Source organism: Salmo salar, chromosome ssa05 (genome assembly GCF_905237065.1).
Source record: "Salmo salar chromosome ssa05, Ssal_v3.1, whole genome shotgun sequence".
NCBI classification, from domain to species: Eukaryota; Metazoa; Chordata; class Actinopteri; order Salmoniformes; family Salmonidae; genus Salmo; species Salmo salar.
In genome coordinates this window covers 62919848-62941325 of record NC_059446.1, presented here as the reverse complement: position 1 = coordinate 62941325, position 21478 = coordinate 62919848, and the positions used below count along the sequence as shown (strand labels likewise).

Sequence of the window (21478 nt, the reverse complement as noted above, 5' to 3'; positions counted from 1 at the left end):
AATTGTTTGAGAGAGGGGGGAGTGAATGTATGCTCAAGACATCGACAGGATGGGGGGGGGGGATATAGCAGGGTTGGGGTCAATTCAGAAAGTAAACCAAATTCCAATTCCAAATCCAAATGCTCCTCATTGAAAAGCATTGAAGAGAATTGGAATTGGAATTTCAGTGTACTTCCTGAATTGACTGGAATTGATCCCAACCCTGGAATATAGTGAGAACATGCTGATTTGTCTGCAAGTTTGGGATAAGATAAGGGTGTGTGTGGGGTGGTGTGTTAGGGTGAGGGGGTGGGCAGAGTACGCAGGGAGTGGGGGATGGGGGGGGCGTCATAGGCTGAACTGCTTGTTCTTTCATTGTTTGCTCTACACCCAATGTTCAGGACATGAAAATGATTACAAATGTTGTTCTTTTTCTTGTTAAAGACGTGATATTGTGTCCTTCCATTTGGCTTCCATTAGACTTCCATTTGGTAACTAGCTCCTTCTCTCTCTCTCTCTGTCTCGACAGAGAGGTGCTTGGAGGACCATGAGCTGGTGGTACAAGTGCAGGCATCCATGACCAGCGAGGGCAGATTTCTGTTCAGGAAGAACTATGCCAAATATGAATTCTTCAGAAATCCCTTGGTAGGTTTTTTTTTCTTTTTTTTCCCAAAGAATCTCAGAGCTCGCCTGCAGAGTTTTTGCTTGTCCTATTTATATTCTTTACATGTGTAAACAGTTACAACAAGCTAAACAGCCTGGATTTTATTTTTTGTTTACAAGCAGTGCACTTCATAAATGAGTGGAGAATGTTTGGTTGGGCTTGTTAAATTTTGCATATTACCCAGAAAAATCCCACTACACTCTCACAATCAAGTGGGCGTTATCTTTCACTCACTTTATAGGAATGTACCCACTCACATTCGGAAAAATGAACAGATTGTGATAATACTGTTAGACTGGTGGATATAACTGTCCAGGACTCAGAAAGACTAGGCTAAACCAGGGTCCGGGAAACTGTCCCTAAACATACTTATTTAAGAAACAGTTTGAAACTAGTTTGAAAAGCTATGAGACAAATGCTATTGTTTAATGTTTTTCTTCATTTTCATTTGGGAAAGGGCATTCATTTAATGTCTCTTGGCGTTCCACCTCCATCCTTCTGAGTTTCCTTTCCATCCTTCTGAGTTTCCTTTTACCCACAACCTCCTCGCTAAATGACTGCTTTCCTCTCTCACTTACCAACAGAATTTCTTTCCCGAGCATATGGTTGCATGGTGCCAGGAAACAAATGGTGCAATCCCACCATCTCAACTTTTACAGGTATGTACCGTAGAACCGTGAAGACCGTAGAACCGTGAAGACCGTGGAACCGTGAAGATACTTCAGTCTGTGTTGTGTACTGTATGTCTGATCTCCTTCAAAAATCTCACCTTTGACCTCCTTGTGCGCATGTCTTGTCAGAGAACAGACTGTAACACTTGATGTTCTGTTGACATACGAGTGTCTCTGCACACGCAGGCCAGGCGTGCCTAACAGAAAGACAAACAGACAGACAGACATTACAGCTTCTGAAGGGAAGCAACTGTGAGAGGAGAGTAAAGGAACGTACTGAATGTTAAAGCACAGCGCGTCAGGCCATCATCCTCCCATCCTGCGCCAGGCAGCACAGCGTAGATGCATGGTGCCTTTAAAGACCTGAGGCTCTAATGGAATGAAGTTTACATGTTCAGCCTGCAAATGTAATAGTGTGACAAAGCGTTATTAAAAGGCCCATGACTGGAATCCATCCACTATGGCAGAAAGCTTTTAAAATGATACCATTCCTGACATGGTCAGATTGAAGGAGCAGGCTGGGGGCGGTTCCAGGAATCCAGTGAAGGCAGATCATAAACAGTGGATCACTTAAAGGTGCACTACGCAAAACTCCGCTACGCTATTTTCTGGTTGCAAAAATTCTAATAGTTAGCCTACTTTCAGTCATTATGTAGAGATTCAGTGTGCTGTCTAAACCGCTGTAAAATAACTTTTCCATTACCAAAAATAATGTATTTTCAGCTGTTTGAAGCTGGTGTACAAAGCCGGGAGTGAAAGACGCAAAAGCGGAACTTAAGAACGGGAAGCATAGAAATGGCACACATAAAACACATCTACCGCTTCTAAGACTTGCTTTCAATGAGAATGTCAGATCCTTAACTTAAATTTCTATGTCGGTTTGGTCGGGTCATCAAAAAGTGACATATTGCACCTTTAATTAGTGTCTTGTCAGGTCAGGAGACAGTGTCTGAATGTGGCAGAGAGAGTTCTGTATTCTGCAGGGCATGTTAAAAGCAGTAGGTGCTTATCTTATCGCTCCAGTCAGTTCTTGCAACAACTTGCTGTCAGAATCAGAACTCCTTGTTGAATTGTCTGTCTCTATAGTGTGTATGTGTCTTGGTTGATACTGTTACATAAGACAGAACATCTGTCTGAACATTTCTCTCCCATGCTTAAGGTGGCTCATAAAAATTGGTATCACAAGAATGCCAAGATTGTTCGTTATATAAATGTTTGTTTTCTGGCTAGGAAGGAAGGCGGTGGAGGTTTATTTCTCCGAGCCCCATGAAAATTATGATATTTGATTTGTGCTAAAGCCTTCTTCTCTCTCCTTCTCTCAGAATTTCTTGAATTCCAGCAGTTGTCCTGAGATCCAGGGCTTTTTATATGTGAAAGAGATGGGCAGGAAATCCTGGAAGAAGCTGTATGTGTTCCTTAGACGCTCAGGACTTTACTTTTCTACAAAAGGAACGTCGAAGGTATTTGGCCAACTCTTTTCTACTGTATGCTTAGTACACTAACTCTGTTAGTATTAGGCTTGTATTGCCAAATCCTTGAGCCAATATCCTACATTTAAACTGCACTAGTAATAGCCTACAAAGTGTAATACTTTAGTTGCTAGTTAAGAGGCTGCTTGCCTCAATCATCTGTGTACATACTTGCTGCTCAGAGATGCCTGCCTTCTCTATGTCCCATACAACCACACAAGCTGCTATTGATTTGAGTGGACCTCTGCTCTCTGTTACCTCCAGGCTTAAGTTTCTTTGTGATGAAATGACATCGGCTATTGATTTATCCTCCACAGGAGCCCAGGCATTTACAGTTACTAGCAGACCTGGAGGACAGCAATGTCTTCACAGTAACAACAGGCAAGAAGCTACACAGTGCGCCGACAGACTACGAGTTCTGTATAAAGGTGCGTTCAAGAGAAAGAAAGGCCTCTGCACTCGAGGCATTGCAAGTCATTCAGATGCTCATATGTTGTCTATTATTCCGCTGTCTTCTATGGAGGACAAGCCGTCTCCTATTACAGTTATTGAATAGTGTCGTGTCTAGACTGTGTCTGCTTCCCAAATGGTGCACTATATAGGGAATAGGTTGCCATTTGGTACGCATCCTGTATCTTGCTGAGACATGCCTGACGAGAGGCAGGCCTCGCTGCCATTGTGTGCTCTGTGTTGACCCACTTACTGGCTATATAATAAATGGATAGAGAATGAAACCAAAATCAAACAAAATCCTATTTTATTCTGCAACAAGATCAGGTTTGGGTAGGTTCCTTTCTAAATGTAATCCGTTACAGTTACTAGTTACCTGTCGCAAATTGTAATCAGTAACATAACTTTTGGATTACCTCAACTCAGTAATGTAATCTGATTACTTGCAGATTACTTTCACCTTAAGAGGCATTAGAAGAAGAAAAAACATTATATTACCAATTGAACAACATATATTGCAGGATAAATCAATGTTAGAGGTTACATAGCTGGCCATAAATGGATGTTGCATTTTACTTTATGGGTTTGTTATGTTGGCTTCTTCTAATCCATTCTTTCTAATTTTATACAGATAATAATACAATTATCCTACAGTATTTACATTCATTCCAGTTAATTTAATACCCCTTTATCTTCAAGAATAAGACCTAGAAATATGGAAGTATAGATTAGGCAAATTGCTTTACCTGAGCACAACCCAAAAACAAAGGACTTATTAGCCAACTCTGTTGTTTTTGTTGTCATAGAGGACTGATTGGGCTCATTGCTTCGAGTAAGAAAAATAAATGCTGCTCTCATGGAATGGCATGCTTTGAGCACTTCCTGAAAAAAGCTATTTGCATGTAAAAAATGTATGCCATATGCTGCATTTACTATAGGCCTATTGCATACGTTTTTGTTGGTGACAATTTGGTATCTGGATAATTTGCAGCTGTTTAAGTCTAAGTGTGTGAGTTTGATCATGTATCCATTAGGCCCATGGGCATTTTGAATCAGCACAAATTAGATTGAACAATAAAAGCCCCACTCGTGGTCTTCTTAAATGAAACTTGTTTTTGACATTATGGCGCACAATACCACAGAGGAGTTTAGAAGGGAGCAACTCATACTTTTATTCTATAGGCTGGGATCCGCACTATGCAGCTGTTGAGGGAGTGCATTTTTTCACTCGCTGTCCACTGGTTGCAAAAACAATGATTGATAGGCAGCTTAAACTTCAATTCAACTATTATTGGGTTAAAATACACATAAACATTTGTAAATAGCCATCCGCAACAATCACAATCTGTAATGAGCAAATAACTAACAGAGAGAGCAGCGGTGTGATTCACATCATTGTGCTATGTAGATATCAATAATACGTGATATCCGTATCGCCCGTAGACTGCACCACTGCTGTCGTCCTTACCTCTACGCATTTATTCAAGTTGGATAATCTTTGGACTGTAGCCTACAAAAGCCCATTCCTGCTCTTTTTCCGCATTCCATCTAACGCATTTGGTGTGTCATCATAGTGGTCTCTGACTCGCTCAGGTGGAAAAACTTAAACTTACACCTTTTTCAATGCCGATTTGAATGTCATTGAGACAACAGAAAGGTGTCAAAGAATTTCTGAATTTCAAAGTAATCCTAGAAGTAATCATCCAGTTTTTCAAAAGTATCTGTAATCTGATTACAATATTTTGCTGGTAACATAATGGATTACAGTTCCCCCCCGCCAACCCTGAACAAGATCAACTATCATCTCATGGGATATGTCAGTGTACGAGGGAGGAGGGTTTTAGTACAACCATACTGTCTGAATGGTTGTTTCTAATGATGAGGTGTTTGTTTGGTCTCTCTAATTGGTTGTTGTGTGTTAATTGACAGCCCAACAAGAGGACTGAGCTGAAAGAGTTGAGGATGTTGTGTACTGAAGACGAACAGAGCAGAACTTCCTGGATGACAGCCTTCAGACTCTTCAAGGTACCAACGCCATGGCAACAAGCCCTCAATACACTGCAAAGTAGTGCCACAGTTATACCAGAGGGTTGTATCAGATGCCAGTTCACCTGGGTTGTTGTGAGAGTCAGTTATACCATGCTAATTTGAATACTATCTATCTTTATGAATTTGATGAATATTTTGGAAGGTTTGCTATTGGTTGACTTAACCCAAACAAAAGCAAACCTTTTCATTTGTGGATATTCTCCTTATTCTTCACAGTATGGAATAGTCCTCTATCAGAACTACAAGATTCCTCAGCAGAGAAAAACTCTGTCACACTTTTCAACACCAGTGGTAAGCCTCTCCTTTTAGCTCCTTACAGGTGCCAGCCAAACTGTTGTTAACATCCAGACTCTTTCTCGGTTGTCTTTCTTGATTCTTTGTGTCCTCTATTTCGGTGATTCGAACCAGCGACCTTTCGGTTACTGGCCCAACACTGTCCAGTGCATTCTGAGAAGGAAGTGAGGAGAGAGGAGGACTTCAATGACAGACAATTGAGAAATAGCCCTAGTACTTAACAGGGCATTTTCTACATTGGAAGTGTATTGACATTGACACTGCTTTGTCGCCCCCTAGCGGAGTGTGTCCGAGAATTCTCTGGTTGCCATGGATTTCTCAGGAAGGATAGGCAGGGTGATCGACAATCCCTTGGAGGCCCAGAGCGCTGCCATGGAGGAGGGTAATGCCTGGAGGGTGAGTCTCTTTCTACAACATTACTACAACCTTACTACAATGTTACTATTACAATGGTTCTACAACAATAATACAACCTTACTACAACGTAACTACGTTACAGCAATGTTACTACAACGTGACCACAATGCGACTACGACGTTATTAAGATATTACAATGATGCGACTACGACGTTATTAAGCTATTACAATGCTTATATGACCTTATGGTCTGAAAGAAAACTTACTTCTGAAACATTGGTGATTTATAAATAATCTGAGCAAGAGTGCAACAACTTTTCTCTGGGTCATGCTTGTCACAAAGCTATCATGCTATCCGTAATGCAGCTGTGCCAATGAAGTAAGAACCTTTTATTAACAAACTAATCCATGTTTGTTTGTTCTGTATCTCAGAAGAGAAGTCAACGGATGAACATTCTAGGTAGTCCCAGTCCACTACATCCCTGTTTATTAAACTCAGGTAATTCAACAACATAAATTCTCACAATCCCTGTGTTATTTGAGTTGGCTACATTCTGTGTAGATAAAGCCTTGACCCTGTCCTAAAGCTCTCCTTTCCACTTCCACGTCCAGTTATTCACAGAACACAGCTGTGGTTCCATGGGCGGATAACGCGAGAAGAGTCCCATCGGATGATCCACCAACAAGGCCAGGTGGACGGGTAAGACTCCTCAGTCTCTGCAACCACACGGCCAACCTAATATTTGATTAGGATTTATTTCATTATTAAAGTGTCTTGCATCTTCAGAATGCCCAGCCCACATGCCAACATATGTTGGATTTAAATTTGTAAATTTGACAGACGTTGAAGTTTTCACCAAAGACTGATTTTCTCCATTTTCTGCTCAGGTTGTTTCTCTTGAGGGACAGTCAAAGCAACCCAAAGGCCTTTGTCCTCACACTGTGCCATCACCAGAAAATTAAGCATTTCCAGATCTTACCAGTAAGTGAGCTTTACCTTGCCTCTGGGCTTCTCTTTGACCTCCCCCTCTCTCTTATGTCTACAGGCACACTAGAAAACCAAGTAAAACAGCCAACAATTTTATGGAGTAAAGTAACTTTTGTTGTTCATTACTTCCTCTTGTTCTCACCTGACTATTGTCTCTATGGTCCGTCCTGCAGTGTGAAGAGGACGGCCAGATCTTCTTCAGCCTTGACGACGGGTCCACCAAATTCACCGACCTGATCCAGCTGGTGGAGTTCTACCAGCTCAACAGAGGAGTCCTGCCTTGTAAACTCAAGCACCCCTGCACCCTCGTAGCCTTATGACCCCTGACCTATGACTTGACCGGACTCTGCCTAAAAACAAACTCAATACTTTTTCTTTAGGAGAAGCTGATGTGATGAACTCATGTTGTTGTGGATGTGTCATGAGCTGCCAGAGACTGCGGATGGAACGGGATGGAGTGGTTGGTGGGTTAGGATGGACGCTAGTGGACTTCAGTGACCTCTGTGTTCCAGATGGAAGAAGGAGATAAAGAAGCAAAAATTAAAGCAAAAAGATGCACCACGTTGTTATTAACTCTTATAAAAAAAATTAAAAAACATTTTCAAGTTTGTATTCATAGTCACCAATAAGCTCTGATCCACTGACACGGTTTAGTGACAGTTTATGAGATCAAAGTAGTTTTTATTTTCCTTGTCCAATCATCAGGACTTTGTTTAGTCTGGGCCACTTTTTTACATAATGAAAGTATTTTTTTGTTGTTGCAAATCATCTATACTACAACCTTTTTTTGAAAAGCTGATTGTTTTCTAGTTTGGCGCTTGTGAAACTGGGAACAGGCCTTTCCACACTGACTGAAGAAGAATTCCTCTACTCTCATTCTTCTCGTTACCAACAATGGCAAATCCCTCCTGTGTTGGAGGGACGGATGGACAATCTGATATTCGTAAAAAGAACATCACGAGACAGATCACGAGGCCAGCTGTCTGTCAGGCTGTGGGAAAGGAGAGGCTGGAGCTGGTAACTTAGGATGGAGCTGAAGGATACTCAAGGACTACACAGGATCCATTCATTCCACTCTCATAGGACTTTTCTTCATTTCTTTCTTTCCTTCTTTGGTGACCTCACAGGCTTTTGTATTCATAACATTTTAGTACTGCATCATCAAATGTGTTCTTAGTCCGTTTTAGTTTCTTATCAGTAGTCTGGAGCGTATAGAGTTCTAACAGTCACACAACAACAACTAAATCACTACATCCAGTTCAGTGTTAAATCAATCCGTCATCAGCTCCACCATCCGGTGTTCCACATACAACCACATGAACTTCCCCCCCAAAATATAAACTACTACAGGTATTCCTTCACTCCCCATCTCATCCACTCATTTAAGTCCACGTAATAGATAGCTGTTGAGGTCCACGCTGCTAGCCTAGTCCTATACTGTGTGCTATAACCAACCCTTCTATTGTTGCCTACAGTACGTATTCAGAATGGCACTAGGCTACCAAGCTGCTCTTCAGGTGATAACAAGCAACATAACAGCTAAGGAAGGCTCTGCTCTTGGGTCTCTCTTGGTGTCAACACAATAATAATCTATATGTAAAACATTGGAAAGCATATGGCCATCTTGTGGACTGTAATTCCATGTTGTACGCTCTCTGAAGACATGGTTATGATTATATGACTAAAACCTAACTTAGGCCACTGGGGAGGTTGCCACAGTTTCCTTTTAAAGCCACCTGTTTGCATTCCCTCCGTCAGAACACAGGGAAATATAACCACTACACCAACCTGTTGTGATCCACTAGAGGGATCTGACTAGCTCAGAGTTGACGTGTACAGTCCAAGGTCGGTCTGTCTGTTGTGCTGTCTGTAGAATTGAACTGGAATCAATCGACTCATCTGCTGTGAGGACCCATCTTCTTAATCCACGGGTGCGTCCCAAATGGCACCGTATTCCCTACATAGTGCATTACCTTACTTTTGACTAGGGCCCATAAGGCTTTGGTCAAAAGTAGTGCACTATATCGGGAATAGGGTGCCATTTGGGACTCACACCAAGCCCATTCGTTTTGGACTTGTTGCTTTTCTTTTCCATGATGTGATTGAATGATTGTTTTTCGAACAGACACTGTGAAGCCCTAGTAATGGATGATACCCTGAAGTGGAAGGGTTTTTACTGTCCAGGCTGTCCAAGGTTGCAGTGTACACACCGATTTGTAAAGATGTTTTTACCTGTAACGCAACATTAAGAAAGAGCCATCTTTTTATTTTATTTATGGTGTCTTAAGCTAGATAGATTCAGATACAGAATATTAGCCACACTATCTACAAGTTCTGCACAGTGACATTTTTTAAAATAAGATGCAATGACTCAATCATTTCAAGTATTGTTTCGGAAATTTATTTATTTATCTAGATGTGAGTGATTACTTGAAATGTAGCTCTTTTCTCAGCGCTGTTCGGTACTGTTTTATCATTACCATGGAATGATTGAACTGCGTAATTATTACATAGCATCTATTACATAGCCTATATTTCACTCAAACTATTTTATCACCAACACTTACTATGAAGTAACATTGAAGCAAGTGGTGTTCCCTAATGTCATGGTTTTCATTCCAAATTGGTGTCGGTAGAAAAGGTGTGGGGAATAAAAGTCACTAATATTTCAGTCACAGTGCGTTTCACATCGATATTCAGTTTAATGCCTTTCTCTCACACATTCTTCTACATTTAGGAAATCTTTTCACATGAACTCCTCAATAATATTTCAAACACACAGGTTGAATTAGATGACATATAATTTTTTTTTACATATTTAAACATTTGACCTCTTCTTAAGTGTGACTTTCACTGATACTGTCAATCGAATGAATTTCATATCTGGATATTTAATTCATGAGTTGATTTTCAAATTCACACCGTTTTTTGATTTGTCAGTTCAGTTGCTCTGTCACTTTCATTACAGTTAGTTGTCTTCCATTTTACAGAACTTTCACTGTTTAAACTTTGCGTTAATCAGAACTTAGTTTTTTGTGTCAGAAGTGAAGCTATACCTTTACAATACTTGAGCCACAATTGTAAAAAACAAATTGGTGTACAGTACATTAAATAGTTAAGTCTTTTCCACAACATAGTGTGCTATGCGTATTATCCAATTAGAAAGGCTTGGATGTGATGGCACCACTAGATGCCCACTGCAGTATTTTTTCCATGGAATTTTGAGAGCTACACTTCACTGTTTATTGGGTGTGATCAGATTCATGAATATTTAATATATGTTAATGTCTGGCTCTGGGTGTGGCATCATTATGACTATACAATGAGCAGGTTAGGTGCCAAAGCTGTTTCCTACTCCTATGCTAAATTAGGTCAAAACGTCGGACAATATATCTTCCCATTGGTCATAATGATTTCAGTAGAAATCAGTTAGGATTGCCTCCTCCGATGGTAATCTTAGCTGTACAATGTTATATGCAACTCATGTAAAAGTTGTGTACTGAATCAATGTACCATATTAGCATATGAAACCATGTAGATGCAACACTGTATTTAGGTTACAGATCACTATTATTACCGCATTGGCTTACTCTTTTAACTACTTATGAAATGAAGAAACTTGATTTATTTTAGTGGTTTTTATCATTTGGTTTAATGTGCATATCGAGTTTGTTTCTTATGTGTTTGTCATGTAAAAACCTCTTCACAAATGTCTGTAATATTGAAATGTTGCTGGTATGGAACTGGAGTTGGCTTGGGTGTACATCTTTTCATAGTTCCTGCAGGTCATCTTAAGCTACTCAGACATCACTGACTTCTCAACACTAACTGGTTAGGCCTGTTAGATACAGATACATAGGTGTTTTTCGTATTCAGAAACATTCATATCAGAGGCGAGTTCTCTCACATAGTGTCTTGCTATGAACTAGTAGAATATTACTAGTGACATTGAATCACCTGCAAAGTAGTGAACTGATGAAAGTGAATTAAGTAAATGTACTTTTTTATGTCAGAGAAATGAATGTAACTGGGTTGCTCAGGGTTGACATGGAGCCTGTTGAAAACTGGTCATATCGTCAGACCAGTGAGATTTTGTATGTGCAACGAATACATTGTGTAGTTGTTTTGATCAACTTGGGGTTAATAGTATTTCGCCAAACAATTTTTTTCTTTAGTAAGTAGTTTGGCCTTTATGATATTCTTTCAGCATACCAGTAGTTTCTCCAAAACAGTAGTACAGCACAGTTGATTTAAGGTGTCCTCTTTTCTCTTGTGTAAGTCTGTTTGTCTCAAGAAGCCTAAAACGCAGCAGGTGCCTCTGATGACCTTTTTCTCTGCACTAAACTAGAGCTGACTTTGGACCGTTCATGGGAACCTTTCCCAGTGATCGATAATGACTCTTGTGCTTTGCATATATTGTCACAATGCAAGATACGGTGACTGTACAAAGGAGTAAAGCAAATATATATAGATCTATATAAAAATAAACGATTATGTATTTCAGGGAATGCAAAAAAAAAGAACCTGTATCTCTTTTTAAGAGAAAGATCCTGTATTCATACTGTGCTTTGCTTCGATCTGTAAATAGCTGAATGGCTTATATATCTTCATTGTAACCTTTTCAGGTATTTTTGTACAAATAAGGGACTGATATGTTCTGTTTATTGTAATTAGAATAAAACATTAATTCATTGCTATTAATTTAAGCTGTGCTGTATTGTCTTGGTAGGGAAGTCCTCATCAAGGACATTTAAATCACTACTCTATTTGCAAATCATTCTGTTTCTTTTGAATACTATTGCAAATGCTACTTCTTCTAGATGGCATTACAATTCTACTGCAACTTACCATGAGTTTAGTTATATATTTTCATCTAGCTTGAAATGTCTGCTTGAAATGTTCAACTGTACGTGGGGTTGTACTTCACCATGTTTGCCCAGTAGATGGCAGACAACCACTACGAATAGCGAATCAAATACTCTATTTAAATGGGCAATCATCCATTGAAACAATAACAAAGCATATTCCCCGCACAATGTTTCCGTCAAAAGCTGAGGGATGGGGCTGGAGTAACTACTCTCAAATTCATAGACAGAGCTATGGATGCAAGGACTGACCATTCATGATATAGAAATGATAGTTTTAATCTTGTTTTGAAGGCATGTAGTTTGTTTACATTTTCTTTGTTTACAAACATTGAAGTAAAACAAGCTTATATTTTGGGTTCTGGTGGGGGTACGACAGTTGGACTAAGCTCATGAGGCATTTATAAGTTATATTCTTCAATAATCAGTGGGAAGCTACTTATCATTCATTTATAAATCCCAAAAATGATGTAGCACCTGCAGATTGCCCCTTTAAGGGACAAATGTCACGAACTAACATATTTCAAATGTTCAGGATTGTTCACGTCCCAACAATCAATATTCATTCAAAAGCATTACAGATGTTGGCACAAAACGGTTAAGAGCTGAGATGCATAGAATTTGACTTGGACAATTTACTCTATACAGACCTAATGCTGTGTTAATAACATCTTGTAAGGTCGTAAATACAAGCATACAACTGTAAAGAAAAATCCACTTGACCGCCCCTCCAACAGGTAATTACTAGGAAACTGTTCTATTATCCCTGAGCTCCGACTTCTCCCATGCTGAACTCTGACGTAACCCACTAAGGAAATGACCTCTATAACAGTATTTTCGGCAGTTAAATGAAACAACAAAACATTATTTATTGATTTGGTTTGTGAACACTATAATTTGTTTGCGAGCACCAGCTGTACTTTTAGTTTATGGTTGATGAATGTATCTAACTCGTACTCACAACTTCACAATTGGTAATTACCATCCAGGGCCCATAAGAGAATGTAGATAAACCAACATCCTGGTTATGCAGATGAGTATTCAGATGTACTCTGATTTTCAGATGACAAGAGGTATCAGGTTATCTTGCTTGAGGTCTTTCATCAGATTGACATCTGGCCAGTCTGTATAAACTAAAATGTGTATTTAAGCATTAAGATATCCACAGACCCTAGAGGATGCATAACCATATGGATTTTGGAACTAGGTTTAGCTTGTTGACAATGGGTTAAGTCTAAAATATTAACCCTGAAGGCAAAAAGTGTATAAAGTCAACATAGTTCACATTATTTCAATTTCCTCTATCAATATAATCCATTTTACCCAGATTTCCACCACAAATCAACAAAGGAGTTTGGTTTATTGATTTAACTATATCAAATATCAACCAAAACGGTATACTTAAAATGAGTCATATCAGGGTTTATAAGTAGTTTGTAAACGTTAAATTAGTAGTTAATAAGTATGTAATAAACAGTTATACCACATTGGTTGAAATGATGTTTGTCAGTTAAATGCTTGCCAAAACCCAAGATTATGAGGCTTTATTGGTAAGTGGTAATACTAACAGTAATATCAATTAACAATAGTAGTTATAACAGTGCCGTGCAACAGGTAGCTGTGTGCTAAGCCTTTGTGTCGATCAGGCTGTGTGGAAAATTAGTAGGATCTCATTAACTCCTTGTGAATCAGTCCTTCCTGCCTGTGCACACTGCCTTGGCCAGGAGCCACACTCCCATTGGCTGGCTGAGGGGGGCCACTGGGCAGATAAAAGAGCTGTGCTCGTCGCTCCTGCTGTACACCACTCCACTGCTCACTGCTGCTGTGTGTGAAGACTGAAGGAGAGGAGGACCCGACCACGACTGTGCCCGACAACGTGAGTACACCCACCGCCAACCACCTACTACCACCCACCATCTACCCACCCACCGCTCTATTATTCTTATGGTTTTTCAGGACTGCAGGTCTCTACTGGGCTGCAGAATACATGCACACCAGGGGATGTATGTACCGTATCATAGTAAGAGTGCTGATCTAGGATCAGGTCCCTCCGGTGTATATATAATCTTAGTGATTATGGTCCAAAGGTCAAAACTGTTCCTAGATCAACACTCCTTAACTTGATACGTACAGCTCTGGCAGAGAGGATTGATAGAAATAACAACACCTGAATGACTATGTTTGGTTGTACGCTCTTACGAAAAAAAAATCCAAAAGGGTTCTTCAGCTGTCCCCATAGGAGAACCGATTTTGGTTCCAGGTAGAACTCTTTTGTGGGTGGCATTCAGAATGATACGATTCTGTAGATGTACTGTGGTGTTTCGTAACAGCTTGATAGACTATAGTGCAATTGCTTTAGTTTTTTTTCTCTCGCTTCTCTATTGCTCTTGAAATTCCCTCTGATCTGTGTCATTTGAATCAGATCGTTTGTTCTATTACAGTTAGCTTTATGTATTGAATTTTGTAGGCTGTCGTTCCCCATTTTGATAAATCTTCAATATGTAAACATTGCAAGAAACTTGCTGACATACCTTACATTTTTAGCCTGCATGTGTTATTCATCATACATTTCAGATTAGGCCACCACGGAAACAGATTAGAAATCTCTTTTAGACACTTTGTTTCCGTGGCGCTGCATGGGAAATGCTGCACTAAACCACTTGCTGAATGTTAGATATGTACATTTTGGAGTCTGGATAGGGCATAAAGAGCCAGAAGTGTACCAGCACGGTGATTAGGTTTATCACCACTAATGGAATTTTCTGTCAAGCAATCAAATAGAGCAGTAGACTTAGTGGGTCACACACACACACACACATACATGCACACCACACAAACACACACACACACACCTGCATTAGAGCGGATTATAGGGGACTATCAGTAGCAGTGTTACCCGTGGTCAGTCAGGGGCAGAACACCTCTCTGTACTGTATTAGCCTCACTATGTTATCTATCTGATCAGTACATCAACTCACAATATAAGTATGTAGTATTTGTCATGCTGCTCTTGTGTTCAAATCAAGTTGTATTGGTCGCGTACACAGTTTAGCAGGTGTTATGGCGGGTGCAGCGAAATGCTTATGTTCCTGGTTCCTATCAATCAATACAGTAAATGTCAAACAAGCGCACAATAATATAAAATCTAAAACATTTAATGCAGTAGATATAGAAATAGTATATAAACTTTATTAAAGTTAAAAGCGTTCAATTACTATGTACATATGGCAGCATTCCCTAAGGTGCAGGGTAGAGTACCCGGTGGTAGCCGGCTAGTGACAGTGACAAGGGGTAAAGTAGGGTACTGGACAGTCTCTCGGTCCTAGCTTAGATTCACCTGTATTGTGTCTGCCTTGTAGATGAAGGACCAGTACGAAAAAGTATAAAAAATATATGTAGTTACTACAATAAGTCGCCTTTGGATAAGAGCATCTGCTAAATGACTAAAACGTAAAGAATGTAAAAATAAATAAAAAAACTTGGTAGTGGGGTCAACAAGCCGTGGCTTGGGTGGCGGAGGTCCTTGATGATCTTCTTGGCCTTCCTGTGACACCGGGTGCTGTAGATGTCCTGTAGGGCAGGCAGTGTGCTCCCGATGGTGCGTTGGACTGACCGCACCACCCTCTGGAGAGCCCTGAGATTGAGGACAGTGCAAATGCCGTACCAGGCGGTGATACAGCCTGACAGGATGCTCTCAATGGTGCATCTGTAGAAGTTTGTGAGGATCTTAGGAGCCGAATGTCGTGTAAAGGGACCATTTCAGGTCCTCAGCAATGTGCACACAGAGAAACTTTAAGCTTTTGACCCTCTGTCTAGATGTGGATGGGGGCTTGTTATCTTTGCTGTCTCCTGTAGTCCACGATCAGATCCTTTGTTTTTTTTACGTTGAGGTAGAGGTTATTTCCTAGCACCAGTCTGCCAAGGCACTCACCTCCTCCCTGTTGACTGTCTTGCCGTTGTTGCTAGTGTCACATCCTGGCCAGTATAAGGGTTAATTGGTATTGTAGTTTGGTCAGGACGTGGCAGAGGGTATTTGTTTTATGTGGTTAGGGGTGGTGTGTTTGTTGTAGGGCAGTTGATTTAGGTATTCCGGGGTTTTTGGGCACTGTTTGATTTTCATGTATTCTATGTTTAGTCTAGTGTGTCTGTTTCTATGTTTGGGTTCATTGGGGTTGGGACTCTCAATTGAAGGCAGGTGTTGTCTATTTGCCTTTGATTGAGAGTCCCATATATGAGGGTGTGTTTGTCTTTTGTGGGAGATTGTTGTGCGCACTGCGTTTGTTTGAGCCTGCTACACTGTTGCCGTTGTGAGTATTGTTTATTGTTTTGTTTTTCTTCAAGTGGATACCTTACCTGTTTTTATCAGGAATAAACATGAGTGTCCACAATCCCGCTGCATTTTGGTCCTCCTTTCCTCAACACAACGAAATACGTGACAGTTAGTCAGGTCTACCACTGTTATGTAGTCAGCAAACTTGAGTTGGAGACGTGCGTGGGTTAACAGGGAGGACAGGAGGGGGCTGGGCGCACACCCCTGTGGGGCCCACGTGTTGAGGATCAGCGTGGCAGAGGTGTTGTAGCCTACCTTCCCCATCTAGGGTTGGCCCATCAGGAAGTCCAGGTCCCAATTTCTACAGGGAGGGGTTCAGACCCAGGGCCCTGAGCTTAGTGATGAGCTTGGAGGGCATTACGGTGTTGAAGGCTGAGCTATAGTTGATGAACAGCATTCTTACATGCAAATTGTAGTGGGTCTATATGCAAATTGTAGTGGGTCTAGGTTGTCAGGAAAGATGGAGGTGTTATGGTCCTTAACTAGCCTTTCAAAGCACTTTAAAGATGACAGAAGTGAGTGCTGCGGGGCGATAGTCATTTAGTTCAGTTACCTTCGCTTTCATGGGTACAGTAACAATGGTGGACATCTTGAAGCAAGTTGGGACAACAGACTGAGATAGTAAGAGATTGAATATGTCTGTAAACACTTCAACCACCTGGTCTGCGCATGCTTTGAGGACATGGCTTGGGATGCCGTCTGGGCCGGCAGCCTTGCTTGGGTTAAAACGCTTAAATGTCTTACTCGCTTTAGCCATGTAGATTGGGAGCACACAGTCCTCGTGAGTGGCAGGGGCCCACGTCTGCAGCTCAGTGTTGTTTTCCTCGCAGCAGGGCAAAGAGGTTTAGTTTGTCCAGAAAGCGAGGCGTCGATGTCCGCAACGTGGCTGGCTTTCCCTTAATAATACATTATGCTAAGTTTGTGTGTGTGTGTGTGTGTGTGTGTGTGTGTGCGTGCGCGTGAATGTACTCAGGGATTACGTGTATGGGACTGTTACTAAAGGTTGGGACAATAAAGTGGGACATTTGTCTGTTCCAGTTGTACAATGGACGCTGCAGAGTTCCGGAGGAGAGGGAAGGAGATGGTAGACCTGATAGCAGATTACCTGGAGAACATAGAGCAGAGGCCGGTGTACCCCGATGTGGAGCCTGGGTACCTGCGGTCCCTCATCCCTGAGGAGGCCCCTGAGGAGCCCGAAACCTACGAGGACGTAGTCAAAGACATTGAGAGGGTCATCATGCCTGGGGTAGGCGGCTTAGATTATTATATTATTATAGATGAGGTGACTATTGATTGAAGGGTGATTACAGCTATAAAATGACGGTAACACTTTGCTTGAAGGTGGCATACATAAGGCCTTCATAACTCTGTCTAGGTCAGGTACTCCGTTATTGGAGATCCGCTTTCTCCCAGATTTCGTCAGTGAAAAGTTCATAATTAAAAATTATAATATTGATGATACCAATGAGCTGTTTACCCAGTGGTATCCGGCTGCATTGAACGATCACGAGAACATACACAACACTCAATGCACAGAGTCACTAACCGCTAACCCTGTGCTGCTCCCAACCTCTTCCATGGCAGTAAGAATACACATTTCCACTGTACAATGGATAAAAAAAGATCTATTTCAAGAGATTATTCATTATATTAAATAAATGTGTTATAATTGCTATTATTAATCATACTGCAATAGTCATTATGACAGATTTCATAAAGGTGTTTGAATCTCTTATGCATACTTCCTTATGAATAGGTGGTGCATATGGAATTCCATATTTTGGTCTGGTCTGTTGACTGTTGTTTAGAAATCATTCAGAAGATGTACAGTAAGGAGCTTCAGTGTTGAACGTTTTGCTAACGAGACAAGGTGTTCCATTGTCCTTTGTTGTTTGCACTGAGCAATCAGTTAATGAAAGCTCACATTAACTCTATATGACACGTATCAGCCATATAGTTGTTTTAACAAGTGGTTGTAAAATGCCCCGCATTCTGTGGCCTTTCACATGGCAAAGTTCAAAGACTTTAAATGAATGATTAACCTCACAACAATAATCTCACTGCCAGAGAAACAAACCAGTTTCAATCTATCTGCCCCCGACTCCCAACCCAAACTCTTTCCTTAGCTGTAACATGAAAGCCGTTATTCCATTATCAATCATTATCATCTTTTTTTCCTCTACCACCTCTGCTTTTAACAGTGTGGAATAAGCCCAGTTAGTCTAATGAATGACTCACCATGGGAAAAGCATGTAAGGGAGACAGACGGGGACACTGGCAGCCTCTACCGTGGTGCCCCATACAGGCACAAGACGGGATTTCAGCCTGGAACAGTTTATCGGGTTAACTGCCTTGCTCAAGGGCTCAGTGGCACCATGGCAAGACATGTTATTTAGCAGGATTTTGATACCAGCAAACCTCTGATTGCCAGCACACATCCTGTCAGATTTTCTCCGTCAGGTTACACCTGGGATTCGAACTAGACTCTAACCTCTAGGCTACCTGACACGACTCTTCCTCTGTGTTAAGGTGACCCACTGGCACAGCCCGTACTTCTATGCCTACTTCCCCACGGCTAACTCCTTCCCGGCCATGCTGGCAGACATGCTGTCTGGAGCTATTGGTTGCATCGGATTCTCCTGGGTATGTATGACCTTGTCATCTGTTTCTGTCATCCTCTCTCTTTCTTTTTAATGTGATTTGAACAGTATCACCATTTTAAGACATTAAAGGGATAGTTCACCAAAATTACAAAATTACACATTGGCTTCCTTACCTTGTAAACTGTTTATGGACAAGGTATGACAGCAATCCATGCTTTGGTTTAGATTCCATGGCACTGTTTCCAAATATAAATGTTTTAGCATTTGTGGCACAAATCCCATTCAATTCAATGGACCGATATTAGCATTTTTCGCTCATCATGTCCAAATGGTGTGGTAACTCTACACTCCACGTACTGTAGGCTGCCATTCCGGCGTGTACAGAGCTGTGTGTTGACCCTATCTCTAACCCCATGTTACTGTAGGCTGCCAGCCCAGCGTGTACAGAGCTGTGTGTTGACCCTATCTCTAACCCCATGTTACTGTAGGCTGCCAGCCCAGCGTGTACAGAGCTGTGTGTTGACCCTATCTCTAACCCCATGTTACTATAGGCTGCCATTCCGGCATGTACAGAGCTGTGTGTTGACCCTATCTCTAACCCCATGTTACTGTAGGCTGCCAGCCCGGCGTGTACAGAGCTGGAGACAGTCATGATGGACTGGCTGGGGAAGATGCTCAAGCTGCCAGAGGACTTCATCGCCGGGACACACGGACAAGGAGGAGGCGTCATCCAGGTATGGTAAAACTACCCACCATTTCTTTGGGGTTAGACAATACTTTGGTTTTATTTACACAGTTGTATTGCTGCATTTCCACAGCGTACTTTGAAATACATGAATTGCTCAATTAATGAATTGAAATGAAAAATTTGATGGGATATTTGTCATAGTCATATTCAAAGTAAGGACTGCCAAGTACAGAACATATGGCATTCACAGTAGGGTCAATGCCATATTTACAGTCCATGCCACTGCCTTTACAAACAATGTAGATGTTAGGAAAATAGGAAAAGCAATTGACTGCTCTCGATTCTGTCGCTGCCAGCAATTTGTCTGTCATATATTTTTTGTTATTTTTCACTTCACAACACCAAATAAACAGCAGGAAATTGCCTTTTTAATATGTCAGCCAAAGATGGACTAGTGTGTGTGTGTGTGTGTGTGTGTGTGTGTGGTTGTTGGGGGTGTGGGTACTTACTTCGTGTGGTGAAGCGTTCAGCATTCATTTATTGTTGTGGATACTGCAGTGCAGCTGAAGTGAATGTCTCAGCAAGTGATAAGATAGGAGAGGTGGCTGAGGCATGAGAGAGAGAGAGAGCGAGAGATAAAAGGCTGGCCCTCTATTGAAGCAATCGAGGAGCATGGCTCATCCTAGGGGTGTTTTGTTTATGGCTGGGGTTTTAAGTGCACTTCACTATGGCAACAAATAGGCCTCCTCTCACTTGTTGCCAGCCTAATGAGAGCTGTGACAAGTTGCCATCTCACATGATGCACCATGTTCCGAGGAGCATTCGAAAGAGTATGAGATGCATTTAGGAGCAGTTTTATTAAAACAGAAGCTAATGAATGAGATTTGCGTTTATGATTGCGAGTGAAATTATAATACTGTCAAATCAAATCAAATTGTATTCGTCACATGCTTGGTAAACAACATGTGTGGACTAACAGTGGAGTGCTTACTTACGGGTCATTCCCAACAATGCAGAGAGAAAGAAAATTGAAAAATAAAGCACATAATAATAAAAGTAATAACAGATACACAATGAGAAACGATAAGTTGGCTATATACTGTACAATGGGTACCAGTAGTGAGTCGATGTGCAGGGGTGCAAGGTATTTAAATAAAATATGTATATATAAGTAGGAATAAAGTGACAGATAGTAAACAGTAGCAGCAAAGGTTAGTGCAAAAAGTGTCAATGCAGATAGTCCGGGTAGCTATTTTGTTAACTATTTAAATAACTATTTATGGCTTGGGGGTAGAATCTGTTCAGGGTCCTGAAGGTTCCAGACTTGATGCATTGGTACCGCTTGCCATGCGGTAGCAGAGAGAAAGGTCTATAACTTGGGTGGCTGGAGTCTTTGACAATTTTTAGGACCTTCCTCTGACACCAACTGGTATAGAGGTCTTGGATGGCAGGGAGCTCGGCACCAGTGATGTACTGGGCCATACGCACTTCCCTCTGTAGCGTCTTGTGGTCGGATGCCAAGCAGTTGCCATACCAAGCAGTGATGCAGCCAGTCAAGATGCTCTCAATGGTGTAGCTATATAAAACATTTTGAGGATTTGAGGACCCATGACAAGTCTTTTCAGCTTCCTCGTCACGACTGTGTTGGTATTTGAACCGTGATAGATCCTTAGGGATGTGGACACCGAGGAACTTGAAGCTCTCAACCCGCTCCACTACAGCCCTGTCAATGTGAATGGGGGCGTGCTCGGCCCTCCGATTCCTGTAGTCCACGATCAGCTCCTTTGTCTTGCTGACATTGAGTGTGGTCTCTGACCTCCTCCCTATAGGTTGTCTCATCGTTGTCGGTGATCAAGCCTATCACCGTTGTGTCGTCGGCAAACTTAATGATGGTGTTGGAGTCGTACGCGGCCACACAGTTGTGGGTGAACAGGGAAAACAGGAGGGGACTAAGCACGCACCTATGAGGGGCTCCCGTGTTGAGGGTCAGCGTGACGGATGTGTTGTTGCCTACCCTCACCACCTGGGGGTGTCCGGTCAGGAATTCCAGGATACAGTTGCAGAGGGAGGT

General features: G+C 41.5%; 2 protein-coding genes across 14 annotated transcripts in view; both read left to right on the top strand.

Moving 5' to 3' along the window:
- The window catches only part of LOC106605415 (growth factor receptor-bound protein 10), an 82922-nt gene extending 71300 nt beyond the window's left edge, over nucleotides 1–11622 (top strand). For all 11 annotated transcript variants that reach the window (XM_014201045.2, XM_014201041.2, XM_014201040.2 and 8 more), the window contains 11 exons: nucleotides 509–624; nucleotides 1228–1302; nucleotides 2637–2774; nucleotides 3101–3211; nucleotides 5163–5258; nucleotides 5499–5573; nucleotides 5856–5972; nucleotides 6366–6432; nucleotides 6546–6633; nucleotides 6822–6915; nucleotides 7095–11622. In XM_014201045.2, coding sequence (XP_014056520.1) covers nucleotides 509–624; nucleotides 1228–1302; nucleotides 2637–2774; nucleotides 3101–3211; nucleotides 5163–5258; nucleotides 5499–5573; nucleotides 5856–5972; nucleotides 6366–6432; nucleotides 6546–6633; nucleotides 6822–6915; nucleotides 7095–7241 — 1124 coding nt within the window. In that variant the 3' untranslated portion in view covers nucleotides 7242–11622. The remainder of the gene's footprint in view (nucleotides 1–508; nucleotides 625–1227; nucleotides 1303–2636; nucleotides 2775–3100; nucleotides 3212–5162; nucleotides 5259–5498; nucleotides 5574–5855; nucleotides 5973–6365; nucleotides 6433–6545; nucleotides 6634–6821; nucleotides 6916–7094) is intronic.
- Nucleotides 11623–13519: 1897 nt separating this feature from the next.
- LOC106605416 (aromatic-L-amino-acid decarboxylase) overlaps nucleotides 13520–21478 on the top strand; it is a 31940-nt gene continuing 23981 nt past the window's right edge. Inside the window, exons 1-4 of one of the 3 annotated variants that reach the window (XM_014201049.2) lie at nucleotides 13520–13662; nucleotides 17155–17362; nucleotides 18646–18759; nucleotides 19334–19453. In XM_014201049.2, the coding sequence (XP_014056524.1) occupies nucleotides 17162–17362; nucleotides 18646–18759; nucleotides 19334–19453 (435 nt within the window). In that variant the 5' untranslated portion in view covers nucleotides 13520–13662; nucleotides 17155–17161. Of the gene's footprint in view, nucleotides 13663–13911; nucleotides 14047–16074; nucleotides 16094–17154; nucleotides 17363–18645; nucleotides 18760–19333; nucleotides 19454–21478 lie in introns of those variants that run through there. The other 2 variants (XM_045718534.1, XM_014201050.2) reach the window with 2 other exon arrangements.